Genomic DNA, 22522 nt, shown 5'->3' on the forward strand with positions numbered 1-22522 from the left:
GGTGCCCAGAGAAGTTGTGGCTGCCCCATCCCTGGAAGTGTTCAGAGCCAGGTTGGACAGGGCTTGGAGCAACCTGGGATAGTGGAAGGTGTCCCTGCCCATGGCAGTGGGCTTGAAGCAAGATGATCTTTAAGGTTCCTTCCAACCCAGTGCATTCTGTGATTCTATATTATTTTGTGCCACCTCATGCAGTTCCCTGTGCTGTATACCATCCTCACCCTCTCTCCCTCTCTTTAGAGCTCCCTGACTTTCCTGGCTGTGAGATGTATCAGCACCTATCAAAGCAGTATTTTGAAATAGTTCCTCTTATGCTGCTGTGGGAAATTATTCACATGGTATCACTTATTGATACTGAATGGGGTTTTTTTGGCAGATGCAGGCCAGGAGGAGATGGTGAGTGACATGAACCTCTTTCCTCTGCAGTGTCCATGCTTTGAACTGAAGGATTAGAGGTGACAACAGGCTCTTTGTAATTTCATCCTGTCACTTTGAATCACACCGGGACCCTTATCAGCAGATCCTTTTTTCAGACAACACACGGCATATTACCCTCAATGGCATTTCCTTTTCAAAACAGCATTCTGTGCTTTGATCAATGTGTAAAGGACAGATGAGAGTTGGGTGCAGTCTGATTTGATCTACCAGCCTGGGATATGAGAAAAAGGAAGGCATTTGCATAATACATCGCTCTGGTTACACGAGTCAGGGGCTGGTGTGGTCTACAAACATTCTAGATACAGAAGTGGTAATATTTATGAGGGCAAACCTTGAAACCAGATTAGAGAGACACATAATCCCGGTAGGTTTCATATACTGAAGTCTCCAAATTTAAACTGAACAAAAGGTTCAGTTCTTTGCACAGTCTGTTAGTGACCAGCAGCCACAAAAAGGGTGTGTAAAATTCTCAGTTCTGAGGAAAGGTGCCATCTGAAACTAACTGGGACTTGGATTTGGTTCACTTCTAGTTCACAGCCCTGGCCTGGATTTGAAAGAGCCATTAACCTGGCCTTTGCAAGCTCTCCCTGTGTTCTGTATAAATAAGCCTTGGATATCCTTAGCTCAAACCCCTCCAGGGCCCATCAAGAGGCATTTACTTCTCCTTCCCCCTGCAGTGTGTCAGCTCCTGCCACGTGTCCAGCAATAAGGGGACCTGGAGGTGAAATGCCGTGATGGGCATCCTACAGAGAAGCTCAAGATGGGCAGCACAGCCTGAAACAGGTGCAGCACAGCAGAGGGTTTGGGCTGTCCCCAGGCAGGGCAGGCAGGAGGAAAACCCAAATCCTGGAGTTCTCACTGTCCTGAGGGGGTTTTGCCACCCAGATACAGCTGTGTCTTCGTTGGAATAAGAAAGAAGAGCTGTGAATAGCTCCTGGGTCCCAGTGGGGTGTGCAGGAGCTGTGCCCATGGTCAGCACTTGGAAACAGGCACGGGGCCATGGGAATCCACGGGAATTCATCCCTGCAGGAAGTTCTCATCCATATATAGCACTTCCTTCCCTGGCAGCGGCTGCATGCGGTGCCATTCTCCCATGGCACTGCTGGAGAGGAACTGGGAGCAGTGGGCAGAGGGGTCAGGGCTTCCCAGGAGATCCTCTCTCACATCCTGTGTGATGAGGGCTGGGACACGGGACCTTTCTAGCAAACATCTTCACACCTGTTTTGCTGTGTTGGAGTAGGAAGTTAAAAACCTAAGTGAGTGTTCTGATCCTCTCTGAACAGGGCTGGGAGGAACCTTGGAGCATTGCTTGGGCTGGCTCCTGCCCCAAAACAGGATCAGTACTATTGAAAACTTTCCATAAAAAGCATGTTTACTGTTTTTTTAAATTTTTTTTAAAAGCCTCAGACTTAAAAGAGTAGAGTCCTCACTCTCCTTAAACAACCTTTTTTAGGATTTGACCGTTTTTAACCCTAGAAAATGTCCCTGAATTGTTCTTGTTACAGTGTTGAGCTGGCAATAATTTGTTTTAATCCCTACTGGTAAAAAAAAATGTATTCCCTTTCTGTTTATGGCAGTCTTTTATGTATTTGGAAATGGTTATTGTGTCCCCACAGCCCTGCAGAGACTTTCCCCAGGCTAAACACAGATAGGTCCTGCAGTCCTGCAAATCCTGGAACAGCCTGGACTGTTCCCAAGTCCCCACTGGAATCTCTCCCCCAGGCCTCACCTTTCTCAAAACACAATACCTGTGGATTTTTATATGCCCCAATGGGATGTTTGCCTGTTTCACAGCGGCATCACCAATTGACTCTTTGATCCACTCTACACCAGATCTTTATCTGTAGAAGGCCTGGCTAGCCAGCAGGCTCCTATCTCGAATTGCCACGGATCATTATCACATTTGTCTGCATGGACTTGCACCCTACATATTGCCAATCCTTTTTCCATTTTGTTGAGGTCATTCTGACTTTGAATCCTGGCCTCCAGAGTGCTCACGGCTCTTCCCAGACAGGTCCCACTTGCCAAAGACATAAGCATAATTTTTATTCCTGGATTTGGGTCGTTAATAATAATTTATGAGTGCTTGCAGGACCAGGGCTCAGGTGGGATGGGAGAATCACAGAGTCATTAGGTTTGGGAAAGACCTCCAAGATCACCAAGTCCAACCACTGACCCAGCACTGTGCACCATGAAGCAAGTGTCCCCAAGTGCCACATCTGCATGGTTTTGGAACATTTCCCGGAATGGTGATTCCACCATTTCTCTGGGTAGTCTGGTCCAATGCCTGACCACCCTTCGGGTGAAGAAATTTTTCCCAATATCCAATCTACCCACCCACACCTTGGATAAGTTGAGGGTATTTCCTGTTGTCCTATCTCTTGTTACATGGGGGAACAGGCTGACCCTCACCTGGACACGATCTCCTTCTGGGTGTAGAATAATAAAGCTCCCCCTGAGCCTCCTTTTCTCCAGGCTGAGCCTCCCCAGCCTCTCCAGACCCTTTCCCAGCTCCGCTGCCCTTCTCTGGACACGCTCCAGGCCCTCAATGCCTTTTCTTGTCGTGAGGTGCCCCAAACCGAATGCACTTTTCAAGGTGTGGCCTCACCAATGCCCAGCACACAGGGACGATCGCTGCCCTGGTCCTGATGGCCACACTATTGCTGATCCAATCCAGGATGCCCTTGGCCTTCTTGGCCAGCGTGGGAGACAAATAATGGATGTTCTGCCGGGGGCCAGCGTGGCGCGGTCCCGGCGATGTCTGGGGTTTAGCGGAGCGGCCAGAGAGGGGAAGGGAGCGGAGCGGGAGCAGCGCGGGGCCGGCGCGGCCGCAGCGCCTTTGTCCGCGGGCGGGCGGGCGGGCGGGAGGGCGGCGGCGCGGTGCGGGCCCATGTGGCCGCAGTGCCGCCCGCCGGCGGGCTGGGCCGGAGCATGTGCAGCTGCGGCAGCACCTGGCAAGGAGCCGCAGCGCCGGGGATGTGAACCAGGCGGGGAGGAAGGCCCTTGACTCATCAGATAAATCCAGCCCCGCACGGCGAGCGAAGGCGGAGGAGGCGCGGCGGCGAGCCGGGGAGGATGGCGGGGGACAGCGAGCAGCGGCTGGAGGAGCAGGGGCAGCCCAGCGGCGGGGAGCCCTTCCTCATCGGGGTCAGCGGCGGCACGGCCAGCGGCAAGGTGCGGGGGTCGGTCGGCGGGGGAGCTGTGAGGGGCGGCCGCCCCAGGCCGGGCGCGGTGGCCACATGGCAGCGCGGCGGGTCCGAGCGGCCGCCCCGCCACGTGCGCGGCTCCGCGGCCGGGCCGCGGGCTCGGGGCGGGCGCTGGGGATGCGGCCGGGGCCGGGCTCGCTGCTTGCCCGGGGAAGGATGAGCCGGCGGAGGGAGCGCGGCCGCCGAGGCCTCTGCTCGGGCGGCGGATGGAATCCCGCGGACACGTGGAGGGGGGTGCGGGGTGGGATTTACTCGCTCCTTTTCTCCGGCCGGGACCTTGTGTCCCTCTGTGTCCGCGGGGAGAGGGGTCCAGCCGCGGGCAGAGCTGGGGGCTCCGCGGAGTAAGGGTGGCCCCAGCTCGGCCGGGGTAGAGGCGGCATCTCCCCTCCGGAATCTTTCCTGTGGCTGCGGTCAGCGCTTCCCCCGTCCCCCTTCACCTGCACCGAGCGCAGGCATTGCCCGCCCTGAAAAGCACCTCGATTATTAAAGAAAAATGCGATTTTTCTTTAATTTCCCCCCCGCCCCCAGTGGTGTGGGTCGTTCATGGGGGGTGCCCTTCTCTGCCCAACTTTAGGGTAGCAGGAGCGGGAATTCTGCGGCAAATGCTGACTCACAGCGGCAGAACGACCTCCTGGCTGCTGTGCCGGGAGGGGCTGGCCCTTGGCAGGGGGAGCGGAGCGGGGCGAGGGCTGCGGGGACGGGGCAGCCGCCCGCCGGGGCAATGCGGGTGTTCCCGGCAGGCTGCTACACCCAAAACTGCAGCACGGCACGGCAGCCTCACGGCTTTTCGGCGTTTTATTTCCCTTGTTTCATACAATGTGTCCGTCTGAATTTGTTTAACCTCGCCAGGTCACTTTCTTTCTTCGTAGGAAGAGAAGATTGCTTCTTTTTTTCCGCCTTATTTAAGGGCAGTAAAAGCAGCTCCGCAGCTCACCAGCGCTGCTGTGCAGGGCAGCGCATTCTGCCTGTATTTTGGAATGGATGAATAGATTTGGAAGTAGCTATACCTGTGAAATATTTCTTGCTGAGGAAACTGAATGTGGGCTGGCACAGGAGGAGGATGAGCCTTAAATCTCCGGGCTGATCCGTATTTGGAGGGGGATCCCTCCTTCTCTTGAAGGTATAACCCAACTGCTGTACCTCAGCCCAGTGTTTTAAGCATGTGTCTCTGAGTAACCTATTGATTCTTGGGCCGATATTGCTGCTGCAAGGGGGAAAAATCCAGCTGTAACAGGGGAGGGATGGCGAGAGAGGATGCAATCTCCTCCGGTGGGAACCAAAGCTGGATTGTTCTTGCAGTACAGCTCCTGGTGACTCAAACACGCTGGGTTTGTCTGTTCTCTGATGCGTGGGTCTGCCTCTCTGTAGTTGTCCCAATAACATCGTGTCTGGCACTGCTGAACTGTTATGTCTCTGAACACTGTGTCTCAGGCCCACAAGGTAAAAGCAGTGATTACAGTACAATGCACCACAGTGGTGCTCAACTTCAAAGTGAAAATGCTCAGGAGCAGCAGGCTGCCTTAGGAAAAAAATAGGGAAATGGTCCTTTCTAGTAAGGGAGATGTACTAACTGGCTTTTCCTGTCTCTCAGCTTTGATTTCCCCTGCTCCAGTGACTGCTGAACTCCTCAGTGCAGTGTTGCCCGTTGAAGGGAATCCAGCAGATCACTACAAAATTGGTGGGAAAAGGCTGCAAGAAATATGCTGGCAAAAAACCCCAAGCAACAGGAAAAAAAAAAGGACCTGGGACTTGTGCCCACAGCCCCTCAGGTTCACATTTGGTGCAGCTGCAAGGCAGGGATGTGGAGGGCTGTTCCTCACCTGTGTCCCTGACTGGTGGCAGTGCTGGGTGCCGCAGCACTCTGCGGTGGGGCTGATGTGGGTTTGCTTAGCTCAGGGCTTGCCTGCAGCCAAAATCCAGCCCAGGGGCTACAGGGCTTGATGTGCTGGCTCTGGGTGAAAAGTGAGTGCTAGTAGGAAAGTGAAGCACGCACCTTTCCCACTGGGAAAGCGACAAATCCATCCGACTTGCCTTGACACCAACTGGGGGTTGTTGTCACAACACACCCCTTTGGCAGCACACCAGCCCAAAGATAACACAGGGAATTTTGCCTTCCAAGGCCCCCTGCAGCTCCTCCCACTGCTGCTTTTGGGTCTGACCTGGGGATAATAGGGCCTATAATAGGCTCTGCAGTCCCCTCCATCCCTCTTGGTGTACCAGCAGGGTCAGGCTGTGGAAGGATGGGATTGTGTTTTGTAGCTTGCCACGACTTGTGTGACTTTGTGGTGTGGTGCCCTGGGGAAGCTGGTGTTGGAAGCTGCCGGCCTTCCCAAAGAGCTGGGGATTGTTTGGCTGGTGTGCCTTAAATCCGTGAGAACTCAAGTTCAAAGGCTGAGTGCTCTTCCCTAGTGAGCAAAAGAGGCTTGAGCAACTCTGGCCACTCAAATAGGGGTAGAACCCTGAGTGCTTTCCTGGTTTTTGGCTTTGGAAAGAAAGCTGGACTGTGTTGGAAGCAAAACTGGAGAGCCGTGGAGGTCCTGGGCAGTCTGGGATGCTGCAGCCTCTGTGAGGGCAGTGCAAGCTGCACAGTGGCTGTTTTGAGTCAACTCAGCTGGGACAGGCTCTTCACAAAAAAAGAGCTGTCCCCTGAAATCCAAGCACTGTGCAGTCTGGACAAAGCATGCTGTGGTTTCATGGGGTGGAGATGACTTGGCATTAAGACCCCCATCCTGTGTCAAACCTGAAGAGGCCTCATTCCCTCAGAGCGATTCCCAAGGCTGGCTGTTGCATTTTCTCTGTGTTCTGCTAGAGTTCTCATTTCCCTCTTACACCCATGAACTTTGTGCTAACAGCTTCTTCCCTTGCTCTCCTGCAAGAGATTCCCGAGTACCACGGACTCTGCAGCGTACAAGGCAGGCAGCCAGGCTGCGGGCTGGAGGAAAGTTCAGCAAACTGACTGCTGAGATGAGCTGGGAACTGTTGGGATACCTCCTTAAGCTCTTTCTGTGTCCTCACTTCAGCTGAGCTGCTGGGACCATGCATCTCTGCAGCATCTGGTGCTGGGGTGGGGAGAGCTCTTTGAGCTCAGGCTGGAGGATTAATTGTCCGCATGTGAAGTGAGGTGCTGATTGCTGCCTGCCTTCCAACAGGAGCCTGTAAGAAAAGACAGATTTGTGAAGAGCTTTGCTTTGCTTGGCTGCTCATCGCTCAAATTATAGTGAGGGCTGAGCATGGGTGCCACTGCAGCCCTGTAGTTACATCATTTGGGTCTTGAGTTAGCACATCAAGTTCCCAATGTCTGTTTGAACATGCAGCCTCAGAGTTTCCAGCCTGCAGAGCACCAAGATTGCAGCCTGTGTTCAGCCAGGTGTGCTCTTCACTTACTCCACCAGCACTTGGAACACTGGGAAGGCTGGCTGAGGCTGGAAGAATGAGCCAGCCAGGAGGCTGGAATTGCCCAGCCAGGGTGGGACAGCCGGTGTTGGCCTCCAGGGATGGAGCGGTCCGAGCTGCATGAGGCAGTTCCATCTCTGCATGGAACCTCTTTTGTGACACAGCTCAGCCCTCTGAGGTCCCCCACGGCAGCCTGGGGGTCACTGCCACAGTGTCACCACCTGGATGGCTGGCAGAGAAGCCCAGGGGAGATCCAGGAATGACTCCCCCATGGGGAGAGGGGGGACTAACAGGAATTGCAGCAGCCCTGTGCCGGTTCAGCACCATTTCCTGGTGACGTTCGTTTGTGGCTGGCAGGAGCCCTGCATCACAAGGTCTGACTAGTTAAACACTGGTGTCAACGTGTGCTAGAGACTCATCAAACTTTCTAGTAGAACGTTGTTCTGTGCCAGCCCTGATCAGACTGATCCACAGGACGTTTTGATGGGTCAGCCCTTTCCTGTTACTGATGGAATATGTGCTCATTATGGAGCCTGCTTACCACAGTCCCATGGGCTCAGCCAGCTCTGGGCTATGGAGTTTGCAGCAGGGGCTGGAGAAAAATATCCTGTGCCTAAAACCAGAGGATTGGGAGGGATTGTGTTAGAGGGTTTGTTTTCCTCCCTGCGTGTAATCTGTGTTTAGAGCCTCTGTGTGTGCCTGTTTATGCTCCAGCTGGGGATTGCTGATCACATGCACGGTGTCCCAGGGCGAGTGAATAGAAACCTGGCTATCCCACTCCTGCTCTGGTTGGCCTGTGGCTCACAAAGGGAAAGGCAGGATGGTGAACCTGCCTGGGAATGCTCTGGGTGGAGGCCCAGGCTTTTGGTTCAAGAATAGTAAGTTTCCAGTCCTAGTGCTGCCACATGTATGTGCTCCCATTAGGACTGGAAAGGATGGTGTGGGTCATGAACTGGCTGTCTGCAGTCACAGGCATTTGATAGATGCTCTGTGACCCTTCCCAATTTGCTGTCTGTTCTGTGTGTCATCCCAGTCCAAGCACTTCCTGCTACCTTTTAATTACCGCAGGAAGTGGTAATTACCTTCAGGAAGAGACCAACATCTGTAGCTCGTGTGCTGCTGGAGATAAGAGCAGCATGCTAGAGAAGACAGCAGAGAAATTAAACAAATAATTACAGTGGTTCCTTACGTTTCATCTGAGGGAAAATCCTGTCAGAGCACAAAACTGGAGGCTGTTTCACCCACAAAGGTGTGATGAGGACACCCCAGCCAGGCTGCTGCAGATGCAGAGCCATCTCTAGCTCCTGCCAAGCCAGCTCACAGTCAGATCCTCCAGGAAGGGCGTTATGGCAGTGGTGTCCCTGGAGATAACCTCTGGGCTCCTCTCTCTGCCTGGTGGGATGTGACTGCTGCAGGCTGCCCTTGCTCCTGCTCGTGCTGTGGGCCAAGGGCATTGCTCTCTTGGGGAGGACTGTCCTCGTGAGCAGCAGCTTGGCTCACGGTGAGCAGCCTGCGGTGTGGCAGGAGGTCGTGCCTCTCTTTCCACGCTTTTGGCACAACCCTTTTCCCCCTCCTGAGGGATCTGGCAGATTTATCACTTGATCTGGCTAAGCCCCTTTTGCTAGCTGTCTCATCTAGAGTCCCTGGGAATATGGGAGATCCTCCCTGTGGCTGGAGTGGGAACTTGAACATCCCTCTGCAGTGGCGGGTTCCCTGGGGATGGACAGACTGCTGTCTGCATGTGGGTTTAGTATATCCACCTGCACAAGGCTTAGGAGCTCCTGCTAGCCCAGGACAGATCTTGCCTTCCTGGGGCTGGAGGCATCAGCTGTGTCCTTCTCCACTTCTAACCCTGCCCTCACCACTTCTGGTGGTGGTTCCTGGTGGGTGACTCTGGCACTGTCCATCAGTTTTCTCCTTAATACTTATTGGAAGCCGTAATTCACTGATCAGAGCTACCCAAGAGGGATTGTGGGATAATCTGCATAATAATGTCAGGGAATTAGTCAGCTCCTGAAGAATATCTGAGCAGCTGGCTATAGGCCACAAGTGAAAGTGAATTAAATATGTAATTAATATATTCCAAATAAATGTCGGGGTAGGCCTCCAAACACCTGTCTGTTGAGTTTCTTCCCCTGTGTGCCACCTCTCTCCTTTTGGGAAAATATGTTGGATTTCTTCCCCAGTTTCCCTCTGCATCTTCCCAGCAGAATAAAGCTGTACTTCTTCCTTGAACACTGGCTGTTTGTGTGCTTGGCTCAGGGGAGGAGTCCTGCAAGGGGAGCTGCAGCTGCTTCTGCTCAGGAAGAACCTCTTGGAGCTCTCACTCTCGTGGTGCTGTGCTGATACCTTCCCTTCCAGGAGCTGTGAGGTGTGGGTTGGTTTGCAGAGCTTTCCCAGGAGAGCACAAAGCCTGGGGGAGTGCAGCTCTGGGGGTTTGCTCCAACCTGGAGCCGAGTTGCCCTTGCTGTGGTGTGTGGGGAGTTGTGACCGATGGCAGGAGCCAGGGTCCCTCCCTGCCCACGGGCTTGGAAAGTCCTGCTTCAGTTCCATGTGGCTGCCATGGGAAAGGTCTGCTTGGCAACCACGGGGGCTCAGAGCCTGCTGGGTCCTGGCTATATTTAGTTTTAACCAAGTTCTGGAGGAGGGGAAGGCTTTTTCTTGAGAAGGCATCCTGTTGCTGGGAGTTTGCTGCGGCTGAATCACCGGCAGCGTTCGCTTTGGCAAGGTGTGCATGGATGAGGTGGATATGGAGAAGGGGATGAGCAGGGACAAGGAGCTCTGGCATAGCTCTCATGTTCCTGAAGCAGATGAGTTGTGTCATGTAAGGCATAGCTAGTGATGGGCCTCAAACCCTCCAGCTTGTGTGCTGGGATCACATCACCTTTCTCAAGTCGTCCTCTGCACTCCTGGGCTTCTTGGAGAAGATGCAATTGTTTCTTCCCTGGGAGAAACAGTTTGGAATTGGCAAAAGAAGGACTCTTGAGCCCAGGCTGTCCCTTCAAGTAGGTGCTAAGTGCATGTTGTCAGCATGTGTCCCCTGCACCCACACTGGTGCACACTGGCACAGTACTTTGGAGTTTGTGCTCTGTTCTTGCCCTTACTGGGCGTCTGTGGGTCACCTCAAAACCTGGCTCTGCTGATTTCCAGTTATTGATGGATCTTTTCACAGTCACACGTGTATGCTGTGCTGCTTTGGGGGAAAAGGGTTTAAGCAGGGAATATGTCATTTATTTGTGGGGATGCTTCCTGAGGCTGGGAGTTTCTGTTCCCATTGTGTGGGGGAGTTTCCAAGCTCTGTGGTTTTGGTTTTTCTTCCTCCTTAACAGTGAGTGTTTATCAACCGAGGGGAAAAGCTACATGTCCAGCTGTAGGAGTTCAGATTAGCATCAGGGACTGCCCTTCATGAGACATTGCTATTCCTGTCACAAATGATAGCAACAAAAGGAAAAACCTCCTCTTGAGCCTTGCTGAGGTTCCCTACTGAGGAAAGCTGAACACAGCCCTGGGATGGACTAAGGCCAGCTGACCATGCCCTGTCCCCATGTCCTGCTGCACTTAATGCAGGTGGAATATGTGAGCAGTGCCTGCCCCACACCTGCAGGACCGAGGTGACAAGTGTGCCTCTCCCCACAGCCAGGAGGTGACATCCCTGCTCACCCAGGGAGTATGGTATGCTGAAACCCAGCTCGGACCTGGGAGCAGGATGTCCTTGTGGTTGTCTTTCTCCACCACTTCTGCCAGCTCTCCAGAGCCCACCAGGGAAAGGGGAAGGGTCCACAGTGTCTGCCAGGCTGCTTTTTTCCAAGAGGCACCATTCACCCCTGATGCCCTGGATGGCAAATGCAGCTGGATTACAATCTGTTCCTCGTCTGGAAACCTGGAGGGAGGACGTGTTCCTGTCTCCAGCTGCTTTGGGATATTTTCTCCTTGGCCTTTTCTCTCTATCAGGTGTCTCAGATTGTGAGGTGTGGAGCTAGAGGGTGATTTTCAGAGCTGGTGGAAATTCTTCTTCTCCACCTTCCAGAATCCATAGAAGAAAGATTAGTGTGCAGAAGGAAGACTGGCACCATTTGTCTGATGCTCTCAAATGATTTTTATTGCCAATACACATTCTGAAGTCCATGGGGAGAGAGTGAATGCAAATCCATGTGTTGCTTTCACTGGTGCAAAGGAAAAGAGTCCTGCTCCCTCCCTTGTGCTGGCAAAAGCAGTTTCTGGTGCAGATCCACATGGAACTTGTGGGTCTGAGGATCTGTCTGGGTGGCTGTGCTGAAAGGAGGTTTATTCCTAGTGGTAAAGGGCCTGGGAAGTTTGGTGTTCTTGACAGCTGTAGTCAAGGCTGAGCCCTGCTGTGCTGTGTCCTGTCACTGCACAGGCAAGCAGTGATGTCTGGGGGAGGAAAAGTGGAAGAGAGGCACTGAGCACACCCCAGTTTTGCAAATGGGATACAGCTGGATAAGCAGTAGGGCTGAGGCAGGCCAGAGAAGGATTTGGGGAGTGGGAAAACAGAGGAGAGAGAGCTCTGGCTTTGTGTGTGTGTGTGTAAGGGCAAATGACTGGCATGGACTTGCAGGGCTTTGTTCTGGGTGGGAGCAGCTTGCTGCAGGGCAGGGCTGCCACCGTGGTTTGGGAAACATTACCTGCCTGCTGGGAGAGGCAGAAGGAGAAGGTGGGATGCTCAGGAGACTCTATCCCTGACCCAAAACCCAAACTGGTGCCCAGGGCCGCCCTGACTGCTGTGGCTCAGCTGGAGCCGGTTCTCTCCGCAGCAGAGCTGTGTGTGAGCCTGTCCAGCCAGGCTGGGGATGACTCACAGCCCAGTCAGATGGTCACATCCAAGTCAGGTCAGCCTGGCCTGGAGGGAAGAGATGGTCTCTGGGGATGGGAATGCTGTCAAATCTTCCAGCTTCTCAGGCAAACAACCTTGCCCTCTGCCTGCCGGGGTGACCTCCTCTGCCAGGCACGCGTTCCCCTCCCTGTTCCCTCTCACCAGTGCTTTCTTCAGCTCTGCAGCTGGAGGTTGCCAGCCAGGTATGGAGCAGATGGTTGAGCCATCTGAGAGGTGGGAGCATGGAAAGAGCCACTGGCAGGCTGGGGTAGGCAGGTTGGGGCAAGCACACTGCTCTTTGCAAGGCACCGGGCTCAGCAGAGCACTGGTGCTGACCGGGGCCGGGAGCAGCTCGGCTGGGCACCCACAGCCAGTGTGATTCCCTGGAGTGGGAGCAGCTCCCTTTGGCACCAGGAGCAGCTGCTGTGCCCCAGGCAGTGGTTGCCATGGGGCAGGAGCAGAGCCCTCCCCAGCCAGCCTGGCCTTGGCTCTCCCTGGCTGGGGCAGCGCTGGCTGCCAGGCACTGGTGCAGTCACCAGCGGAGCATTGCACCAAGGACTCCCATGACTAAGGAGAAGGGACTGCAGCAGGTTTTGGGATTTGTCCCCAGAGCTGTGCCTGGGGTTGTGTCACGATGGTGGCCGTGCAGCCGGTGCCAGCCCAGCCGGTGCCAGCCGCCCTCTCCCGGCCTGCTCCGTGTGGAGTGCGAGGTGCCCGCTCCCCGTGCCAGCAGCCACGTGGCTCCTCAGCCTCTGACTCCACAGTGCCCTGAGCCTCCTGTGCCAGCAGGCACCAGGATGTGCTGCCTCCTCCCAGCCCTGGCAGCTGGGGCAGAGATCCCTAATAAAGTCCCACGGGTTCTCTTCCTCACGTCTTCCCATCCTGGGCTTTGTTTGCTCTCTCCCTCTGAGGACTCTCTGGTGCTCTGGTGGGGTTTCTGGGCTGGAGCAGAGCTGGGGGAGACAAGACTGCTTTCTCAGGGAGGAGGCTCAGCCCCAGTGCCCCACGGGGAGCTGCCTGGCAGGCTGGAGTGCTTGGGGCCCCTGGGCATGTGGCTGAACCCAGGCAGACTGTTTTTCTGCTGCCACTTGTGCCCAGAATAGGAACTGTGGGCAGGCTATAGGGGCGGAGGAGAGGGTGGCAGGCAGCAAACTTGATGCTGCTGTCACACTGAAGAGTACCATGGTGATGCCTCTGGAGCACTTTTCCCTCAGTGGCTGTGGCAAAACCACAGACTCCTGGCTGGAGGTGCAGCAAGCAGGCAGGGATGTTACTTGGGGACGTCGTCCCTGTGCAGCTTAGCTTGCTGCTGATGTTCTTCCTTTGCTATTCCTTCCCCAGTCATCAGTGTGCTCCAAGATCGTCCAGCTGCTGGGCCAGAACGAGGTGGACTATCGCCAGAAGCAGGTGGTGATCGTGAGCCAAGACAGCTTCTACCGAGTCCTCACCTCGGAGCAGAAATCCAAAGCACTCAAAGGCCAGTTCAATTTTGACCACCCAGGTGAATGCAGAACAGCACTGGGGCTCTGCCATGCACTGTGGGGAGAGGGCTGGAGTGGCACCCCCAGCTACAGCAGCAAAGAGCCTGCATGGACACTGGGGTTCTGAATCCTCACTGGACAGGAGTGGGTGGCTTAGTGGAGTTCTTGTGGAGCTGGGTGCATCGCTGGCAGGGCGGCTGGGACCACCTGGGTGTTGTCTCCCTCATCCCTCTTGGGAAAGAAATGGGGTGGAGTGTTTGGGATGACAAAGAGCAGGTTATAAACCCTCAAACTCTTTAAGACCCTTCTCTTCCTGCAAAGACATCCTCCAGTTTGAGCAAGGTTTTCATAGAATTGCAGAATCATCAAATAGTTTAAAAGGGACCTTAAAGGTTGTCTTGTTCCAATGCCCTTCACCTAGAGCAGGCTGCAAAGGAACAGATTGGTTTTTGGTGCAGCTGAGTCAGGCCCAGAGAGATCTGGCCTGGCAGAGTCCCTGGAGCCAGCAGCTCCATGTCCCTGCTCCAAGAAGGGAACCAGCTGTGCAGCTGCTCTGCAAACCCTTCCACTGAGGAGCCCTGCCCTGTTACTACAACAGGGGCTCTTTGAACCATCTCCCAGCTCAGTGGGGAAATTCCAGAGCTGCTGTCCCCTCGTCCCCACGAGGACAATGGGCAGAGGCAGTGAGCACTGAGCAAACAGAGCGCTGTCTGTCTGGCAGCTCAGTGCTGGAACACTGCTCCAGTCTCTCTCCCAGGGCTGGAGCCCTGGAGGAGATGCCTTCCTGCGCCTGGGCTGTCAGCACTGCTGGACAAGGACTGTATTGATCTCTGCAGGCACTTCCCAGGCTGGTGCAGAGCCACAGAGCCCCGTGGCTCTGGCAGAGCTGGGCCTTGCCTCATCCCTGGGGAGGTGCAGGGCTTTCCTCCCGAGCCTGTGTGTCTGTCTGTCCCCAGCTCGAGGTGCCAAGGACTGTGCCTTGGGCAAAGCTCAGCATCTGGTGGGTGGGAGAGGTTGCAAGGCTGCCTCGGGTAACGTTTCCTCTCTCCTCAGATGCCTTTGACAACGAGCTGATCGTGAAAACACTCAAAGAGATCACGGAAGGGAAGACGGTCCAGATTCCTGTCTATGACTTTGTCTCCCACTCCAGGTCTAACAGCCGCTCCCGCCTCGCCGTGCCTCCGCTAACGTCCTGCCCTCCCCAAACTCCTGCCCTCTGCTCCTCGGGTGCCTAACCTGCCAGCACAAAGCTTCCATCCTAACTCCTCCAGCCCCTGGTTTTCAGCATCCCAGGCACATACAGGCACGGGCTGAGGGTCTGGAAAGCTGCGTAGCCATCCAGCAGCACCCAGGCATCGGTGCTGGGGGATTGTGACCTCCCTTCTCTCCCCATGAACTCAGTGTTTGCAGCTTTAACAAGTACTCCAGCCTCAAACACCCTGGCAGTGCCAGGAAAGGAGGAGGACAACAGTTCTTGCTCCTGTAACTCTCCCCTTGCACGTGTTCAGCTTGTTTTTGCATGCCTGTGTTGGTCGTGGATGGTGTGGCTCTGCTCCGTCTCCCACAGAAGCACTGGGGAAGTGCTGCCTGCTTCCCAGGGAAGCAGAGCTGGCCGTGCAGGTTCCCGTGCTGAGGCTTTCCTGGGCTTTCTGGCTTAGCACATAACCCTTGTGAGCAGCAGCTGGCCAAGACAGGGAGAGAGGGGCTAGTGTGCTTCCCGCTTTGCTGTTTATCCTTCCAGGAAGCGTACGTATGCCTTGGATTCCCTCCACGGCGGTGGGGTAGGTCTGCCCTCTCCTCAGTCGCCCCCCTGGTGCAGCAGTGGTGTCCCAGGGTTGGAGCAGTGCTTAGGAGCACCGCTGCTTTCCCCCCCACACCTCTCTTTTTGTTCCCCACCCTCCCCCAGCAGGCTTTGACTGTGCTTCCCCTGGCAGGAAAGAGGAGACGGTGACCGTGTACCCTGCTGATGTGGTGCTCTTCGAAGGCATTCTGGCCTTCTACAGCCAGGAGGTGCGGGACCTCTTCCGCATGAAGCTCTTCGTGGACACGGATGCGGACACCCGGCTGTCCCGCAGAGGTGAGGCAGGGACAGAAATCCCCCTGAACTGACCCGGGCAGCTGGTCACAGAGGCAGGTGACAGTCACCAGAGCAGAACTGGAGCTGGCACGAAGCTGCAGAGAGCTGGGGAGCTTTTCCTCCGCAGTGCAGAGTGTCACTAGGGCAGCTTGTGGCAGCGGGAGAGCGTCTCTCGGGATTCAGTGGGATTTTTGCTGCCTTGGCTGGGATTCCGCCTTTGATGACTGCTGAGCGTGCCGTGTCCTCGCATGGCCCCGTGGCACCAGCCCAGTGCCAGCAGCTGAGCAGCAGCTGCTGCCAGTCAGCAGATGCCAGCAGGGAAGGGTGCAGTGGGAAGGGAGAGCATCTGGACAGCTCAGACAGGAGGCAGTGCCCGATGGACCCACTCAGGACCTGGGCCGTGGGTGTGCTCCATGTGTGGGCCAAGGTGTCCACTGTGGGTTCTACATTTGTGGAGCCTTTGTGTGGTACCTGGCATTGGGGTGATGGTTTTGGGAGCCCTAGGAACCAGAGTGTCCCTCTCTAGGACTCCCCATGTCCTGCTGGCTTGGCTGTGGGAGGGGCACCCATGCTGCAGGGCCTGCATGACTTGAGATGCCCTTCATTTCTAAGCAGCCTTGAGGTCACTGATGCAGCATCTCTCCTGGGTGATAAAAACCATTTAGGGACTCTTGGGGCAGAATTCACTTCTATCTGAACTATTCCTACCCCTGCCTGGTTCTGACAGGCTGCACAGGGTGCCTGGGGATGCAGAAGATGACTTAGAGGAGCAGTCCCTTCCAGAGCTCTGTGCTGTGACAAGGGGAGCGTGTCTCAGTGCGTCAGTCTGGGACTGTTGTGTGCATGGGACTGTTCCACTCTGCAGTGGAGCTGGTCTTGCCTGCCCTCCTGCTGTCAGACACATACAGAGCCTCCTCAGCTGCTGGGATGTCATCAGCACCGATTAACATCTCCTTTTTTACAAATCCCTCTTGACCCTGCCCACTGCTCTTGCATGACTCATCCAGGGAGGTGACAGCACAGTTCTTTTTTGCAGGGAGATGTATTAGCAGGTCACAGATATGTACTTGCAGCATCCCAAAATGTGAGCCCTAATCCCTTCAACTGTGCTGTGCTGGACCTCAGGGCCACACCCAGCCATGGGGTAGGACTTTGTCATGGTGTGACCTCAGCCCCACACAGCTCCCTGCTCAACCTCCCCTGGTGGGAGAGAATCAGAAGGGTAAGAGTGAGAAAACTTGTGGGCTGAGACAAAGAGACTTTAATAAGTAAAGCAAAAGCCACAAGGCAAGTAAAGTGAGGAATTTGTCACCACGTCCAGTGGGCAGGCAGGTGTTCAGCCATCCCCAGGAAAGCAGGATTCTATCGTGATGTGGGAAGACAAACACCATCACTTTGAATGTCTCGCCTTACTCCTTCTTCCCCCAGCTTTATATCATCATGTATATGGTGTGGAACATCCTTTGGGTCAGTCAGGGTCAGCTGTCCCAGCTGTGTCCCCTCCCACCCCGTGGGGTGGGGTGAGGAGCAGCAAAGGCCTTGGATCTGTGTAAGCACTGCTCAGCAATAACAAAAACATCCCTGTGTTATCTACGCTGTTTTCAACACAAATCCAAAACACAGCCCCACACCAGCCACTGTGAAGGAAGTTAACTCCATCCCAACCAAAACCACCACATTCTCCACCCCTTATTCCAAACCACTTAAATCATGCTCAGGTCCCACACTCTCCAGTCCTTTCTGATTCCCCACCTTTGGTGTAACACACATTTATCCATCCCCTATTTTATGGACCACCCCTGTAAGAGATCTTAGTGTCCACTGAGTTAATTTAGTTCCTGCCTTTGGGCTCCATCTGTCCCAGTGGTCATTCAGGATAGGAAAAGGTGGTGTACAGAGTGATTGGGTCACTACTGTACTCAGTGTTTCTTGTAAAGTTTGTACTTCTCCCACCCACCATCAATCACTTGCAAAAGGGAGCTTTGCTGATGGAGGTGCTGCTGTCTCCTAGTTACTGCAGCTCATTGTTCTCCTGGTAGGAATCTGGCCATTTCCCTGCCATCAGCAGTGGATAAGGACCACTGCAGCATCAGATCTGTTTATTGTATGTCTGCCTGTCATTTCTGGGTAAGGAGAGCCTGTGTGAGAGGTGCCAAAGGGATAATCACGTCCCTGGAACGTAGCTGGAGGCAACTCACAGCGAAAGTTGGGATCTTGTGTTGTGATGTGGCCCTGAGTCATCTTTCTGTCCCAGAAGTCCTAAAGGGTTGCAGGAATTGGGTTCTCAGCTGGGCAGCAGCAGGAGAAGGGGTTCCTGGAAGTGCAGCTGACAGCTCAGTTAATCAGTAGTGCTGGGGTTCAGTATGTGTCACTCACGCTGTCCCCATCTCAGCACCTCTCCCCAGAAATTCTGCTAGCAGAGTGCAAGGGGCAAGGTCTGCCAGGTACCTCAAACAGGGATCCATGGGGATCAGGGACCTAATTCTGGTTAAGGTCTCTCACTGCCCTGTCCTTGGCTAGTTTCCCTAGAAAAAGAGACCAGGTCCAGTGTCACATGCATGCTTTGGGTCCAGTTTGAGTTTGGACCTGCTGGCTTCAAAGGGTGCCGATCTGTCCTTGGGATATTTGCCTGCCCTGCCAGCAATCCCTCTGGTCAGGCTGTTTGGTCTTAGCCTGGGCTGCTGGGGTCTGCTGCTTTGGGGCCAGGTACAACACAGCAGGTGTTTGACTTGTGTTTGTGTGGGGGGCGATTGTCCTGCTGTGGTGTGTCCTGGGAAGAGGCAGCAGAGCTTTTCCCTGTCAGGACCAGCCCTTGCACAGCTCACAGGCCTCCTGCACCCCAACAAATAAGCTGTGGGACCTGGGAAACCAAAGTGTTCTATTTCCCCTGCCTCTTTTTCTGTACTGCTCAAGCTGGAGCTCACTCCTGCTCTCTGGAGAAGCTGGCTAGAGCAGCATGGTTCCTGGAGCAGGCAGGGAGCTGGCACCCATCCTGCTGCCAGCCCTTTTCCCCCGTGCTGGGCTGTGAAAGGCCACTCTGTGAAGCTGCTGGCCATGGGGACAGTGCCAGAGCAGCAGTGTCCTGGCCCTGAGAGCACGCAGGCAGTGGCTGCCGAGCAGGTCACGCAGGCTGGCAGGGCAGTGCTGTGCCTTGGCTGCGCCTGGGACACGAGAGAAGGCTCATTCCAAACCCAGTGCCAGGCACTCACATGCTGGGGAAAAGCCAGCAGCCCCCTGGTGACAGCCAAGAGCCGTCTGCTCGGCCACAGGGCTGCTTTGGCTCTTCCCTGCAGGTTGAATTCCTGCTGAGCTGGGGCACTTGTCCATGCTGAAGTGGCTTCAGACTGGGGATGGCACTAGCCCAAACAGCTCATGCAAACAGGGTGAAAGGCCTGAGTGGCTGGACAAGCAGAAGGCCAGTTTGCTCTCCTGCCTTCTGAGCTGACCTGCCCCAAGCACCCCCTCTGGTTCTAGGGACACTGCAAGGAGCCTGGCAGAGCTGTGCAGGTGGGGGACTTTTACTCTCCTCACCTCTGCAGATCTGAGTTAAGCTGTACTTTAATGTGTGTGTGCAGCTGAACCCCACTATCTTCTATTCTTTGGGCACCTCTGCACTGGGATAACTGAGAGAATGATGCCCACTCAGGCAGGACAGAGTGACAGGAGGGAGGCAAAGCCTGAGGCTGGGAGCACTCGGGACTGGGCTGGCACTGGTTACAGCTGGAATGTGCATGCAGAGCTGAGAAGGGCAGGAGGCCAAGAAAAGCCCTTGGTCAGGTCAGCCAGCCCTTGGCTCCCAGGAGAACTTGGAAGCAGGTTAAAAGCATGGAGCTGGGCTGGGATGTGCTCAGACACATGGACAGCAGCTTCCAGGAGGAGATCTCAGGCAAAATACCCGTGTGGCTGGCCAAAGGCTGTACTTACTGAAGGGAAAGGGGGTGGAGAGGTTTGTGCCTTAGCTCCTGACTGTGCCTTGCACCTTCCCCTCAGTGCTACGAGACATCAGTGAGCGAGGCAGGGACCTGGAGCAGATCCTATCTCAGTACATCACCTTCGTCAAGCCTGCCTTCGAGGAGTTCTGCTTGCCGGTGAGTCAGGGGAGTGACACCCACATGAAACAGGAGCTCAGATCAGCCTCCTGTGCCTTGCTCCCCCCTCTGCAGGCTCTGGCCAAGGAGGGGGTGCCAGTGCTGGCCAGGGCAGGGTGTGATGGGGACTGTTTATACAGCCACTGCCTTCCTGGTGAGATCACCCTTCCCTTTGGGAAGGCTGCATGGCCAGAGGAATCTCTCCCTGTGCAAGGGCTGACAAACCACTGGGCAGCTCAGCCTGGGAGGGAAGATCCTGGGCTGTATTTAGCTGGGGAATGGGAGGTCACTGCCCCCAGGCAGCGTTTGCTGCGTCTGCCTCCTCTTTTGGGCTGTCCTTTCCACCCTGCAGTGCTGCTGGCTTTGTGCTTGGGAGAGCAGGGAAGCTTCTTCCTTCTCTCTGTGCAATGGGATGTGGCCTTGCAGGTTGCATTTCCTGGCTGGTGAGTAGCCAGGGGTGACAAGGCCTGCCTGGAGAAAGGAAGCTCCTCTGGGAGCTGATGACAGAGGCAAGGCTCCCTGGCAGACAGGGGCTGTGTGGGGGAATTTACTGCAGTCCTGCAGACTTGCATGGAAATAGCATCTTTGCAGGATCAGCCGTTGTACACCTTTCCTGGCTCTCATGGAGAGGAACCTGTGCCTTGGTTCTTGAGGCTTTTCAAGCAGATGTGGTAGTTACATGAGGATTTTTAAATTTTTTTTTTTGAGACAGCAGAGTCCTGAAGCCTCTGAACTGCTGGCCAGCACCACAGGCAGGAATCAAACTGTGCTTCCCACCTTAAGAGCATCCCTATGTCTGTCTGTCTGGTCAGCTCAGCCTTAAGAGGGACTGATTCTGTGCTACAAGATCTTTTTTGGCTCTTGCACAGCTCCCTAATTTCAGTCTCACTCAGCTATGGCTCTGGGAACCAGTTCTAAAGCCCAGAAGGGCTTTTCCCCAAGAGGCAGGTCTGACTTGCAAGGCTCCTCTCCTTGCAAGTCCCCAGGAAGATAAATCCACAGTTTTTTAAAGCAGCAGGTGTTGCATCAGGCTCTTCTGATGAAGAGTCTGTAGGAGAATGAAGCATGAAACAAGGGCACAAAACTGCCTTGTTTCTATCCACAGCTTTGCAGTGGTCTGCTCCCACTTCCAGCCTGGTGTTGGCTCAACTGCAGAGCAACTGCAGGCTCAGCACCCACTGTTGCTGTTATTTGACTCCTAAAGCAGCTCTGGGCCAAGTGGTCCAGTGCTGAAACAGTCCAGCCTGTCCTGGTGATTTTTGATATGTCTGGAAGCACTTGGAGGTGTCAGGTGACACCCATCACCCCAGCTGGCTTGCTGGGGCTTGGCTGTCAGCTGTAAAACTGACACAGACAGGGAGGAAACTGAGACTGGCACCTGCAGGTGAAACTGCTGTCCTGAATCACACCTTCTTTGCCAGCCATGGGGTGGAGAATTCTCCCCCTTTCGCAGGCAGATCTCTGGGCTGTGCCCAGGCACGCCAGCTCGTGCTCTTGGAGCAAGTGTGGAGTGGATTCAGGGAGAACGATGTTCCCAAGAGCATCAGCTGCTGGAGTCGTGTGATTATGAGGCTCCTTAATTGCAGGTTTTGTTTAGGGTGCTTCTTACTGGCTTCTGTATGAGCTCATGAAAATGGAGACAGGGCACAAAGCGTGGCCCTTGAAATGCAGAGCAGAACACAAATAAGAGCATCCAAAATGTGTTATCAGCAGTGACATACCTCCCAGTGGGGCTGGGCTGGGCAAGGAGCTGCCCCAGGGAGCAAGGACGATGCCTCAGCCCAGGATCTCTCCACTTTCCCTGTAACACAGTGCTCTCTCTCCTCCCAGACCAAGAAATACGCTGACGTGATCATTCCCAGAGGAGCAGATAATGAAGGTAAGCTCCCAGACGCTGCTGTTCTGCCCTGGCAGCCAGCTTTGGCCTGTTGCTGTTGCAGTGGAGTTAGGCTGGAGCTAGCAGGACCTGACACAGAGGGGACTTAGGCCACTGCCACCCGAGACAGTGCTGCTGCCACAGGTGTGCCAGGATGAGCCTGTTCCCTTTGTTCCTTCTTGGAGCATTAGTGACTGGGGGTCTGAGTTCCTCTGATGTCCACAGGCCAGCTCTTGGTTCATCCCACACAAAAGGCAACGTGCAGCTGGGTCAGCCAGCTCTCCACCTGGCTGGAATCAGCCTGGCTTGAGGGATCAGGCCCCAGGGCAGGGATAACAGAGGGAGGGACAGCAGGGCCACAGCCCTGCCTGGGCTCTGCTTGATCTGCAGCCATCCTAACGCCGTCTCTCCCCCTTTTTTTCGCTCGCAGTGGCCATAAACCTGATAGTGCAGCACATCCAGGACATTCTTAACGGAGGACTCAGCAAACGCCAGAGCAACGGGTACCTGAATGGCTACACTCCCCCGCGCCAGAGGCAGCCCTCAGAGTCCAGCAGCCGGCCCCACTGACCCGGGCAGAGGCACGAGGCCACGGCCCCTCTGTACATACTGTCCACTCGTTCCCCCCTTATCTATTTAAGAAACCAGACGGAGACGAATGCCTTTAATTTTGTATGTTCGAATTGCCGAATGAGAAGCAGCCGGTTGGCTCGGGAGCACCGGACCACCCTCAGCTCCCGGCCTCGCTCCATAACTCCTCCAGCACGGAACCGGCTATAAACCTCTATAAATATAGAATTGCTCTATTTTTGTGTAAATGCAGAATAACGTAAAATTACTTGCCGTAAGGTATTTGCCAGGCTCGGTGTTGCTGGGAGGGACTGGGAAAGGGGGTCCTGGGAGGTGTTGGTGTCAGGATCTTCACCTCAAAGGCGGTAAGGAAGGAAAAACTGTGGTTCCCCATCCTGGGGAAGGGCGGTGGCAGCTTGAGTGTGGCCTGAGTGTTACACCTGGGCTGGGTTTGTCTCTTCCTACCATTGCTGTTCAGGTCCAAGTAGCCTGGTTTTGGCTGGCAGGTGCTGCACAATGCCTCTGGCAGCTGGGAGAATGATGTGGAGTATCTCCCCCTGACTCT

The 22522-nt window shown here is 54.9% G+C and overlaps 1 protein-coding gene across 1 annotated transcript; it reads left to right on the plus strand.

The window, feature by feature from the left end:
• Positions 1–3378: 3378 nt before the first annotated feature.
• UCK2 (uridine-cytidine kinase 2) lies at positions 3379–22235 on the plus strand. Its single transcript, XM_015636711.3, has 7 exons — positions 3379–3609; positions 13207–13366; positions 14400–14496; positions 15281–15423; positions 19414–19511; positions 21342–21390; positions 21818–22235. Exons 1-7 carry the CDS (start codon positions 3511–3513, stop codon positions 21955–21957), a joined length of 786 nt encoding a protein of 261 aa, XP_015492197.1. The 5' UTR covers positions 3379–3510; the 3' UTR covers positions 21958–22235.
• The last annotated feature ends 287 nt before the right edge of the window (positions 22236–22522 follow it).

Source organism: Parus major, chromosome 8 (genome assembly GCF_001522545.3).
Source record: "Parus major isolate Abel chromosome 8, Parus_major1.1, whole genome shotgun sequence".
NCBI lineage: Eukaryota > Metazoa > Chordata > Aves > Passeriformes > Paridae > Parus > Parus major.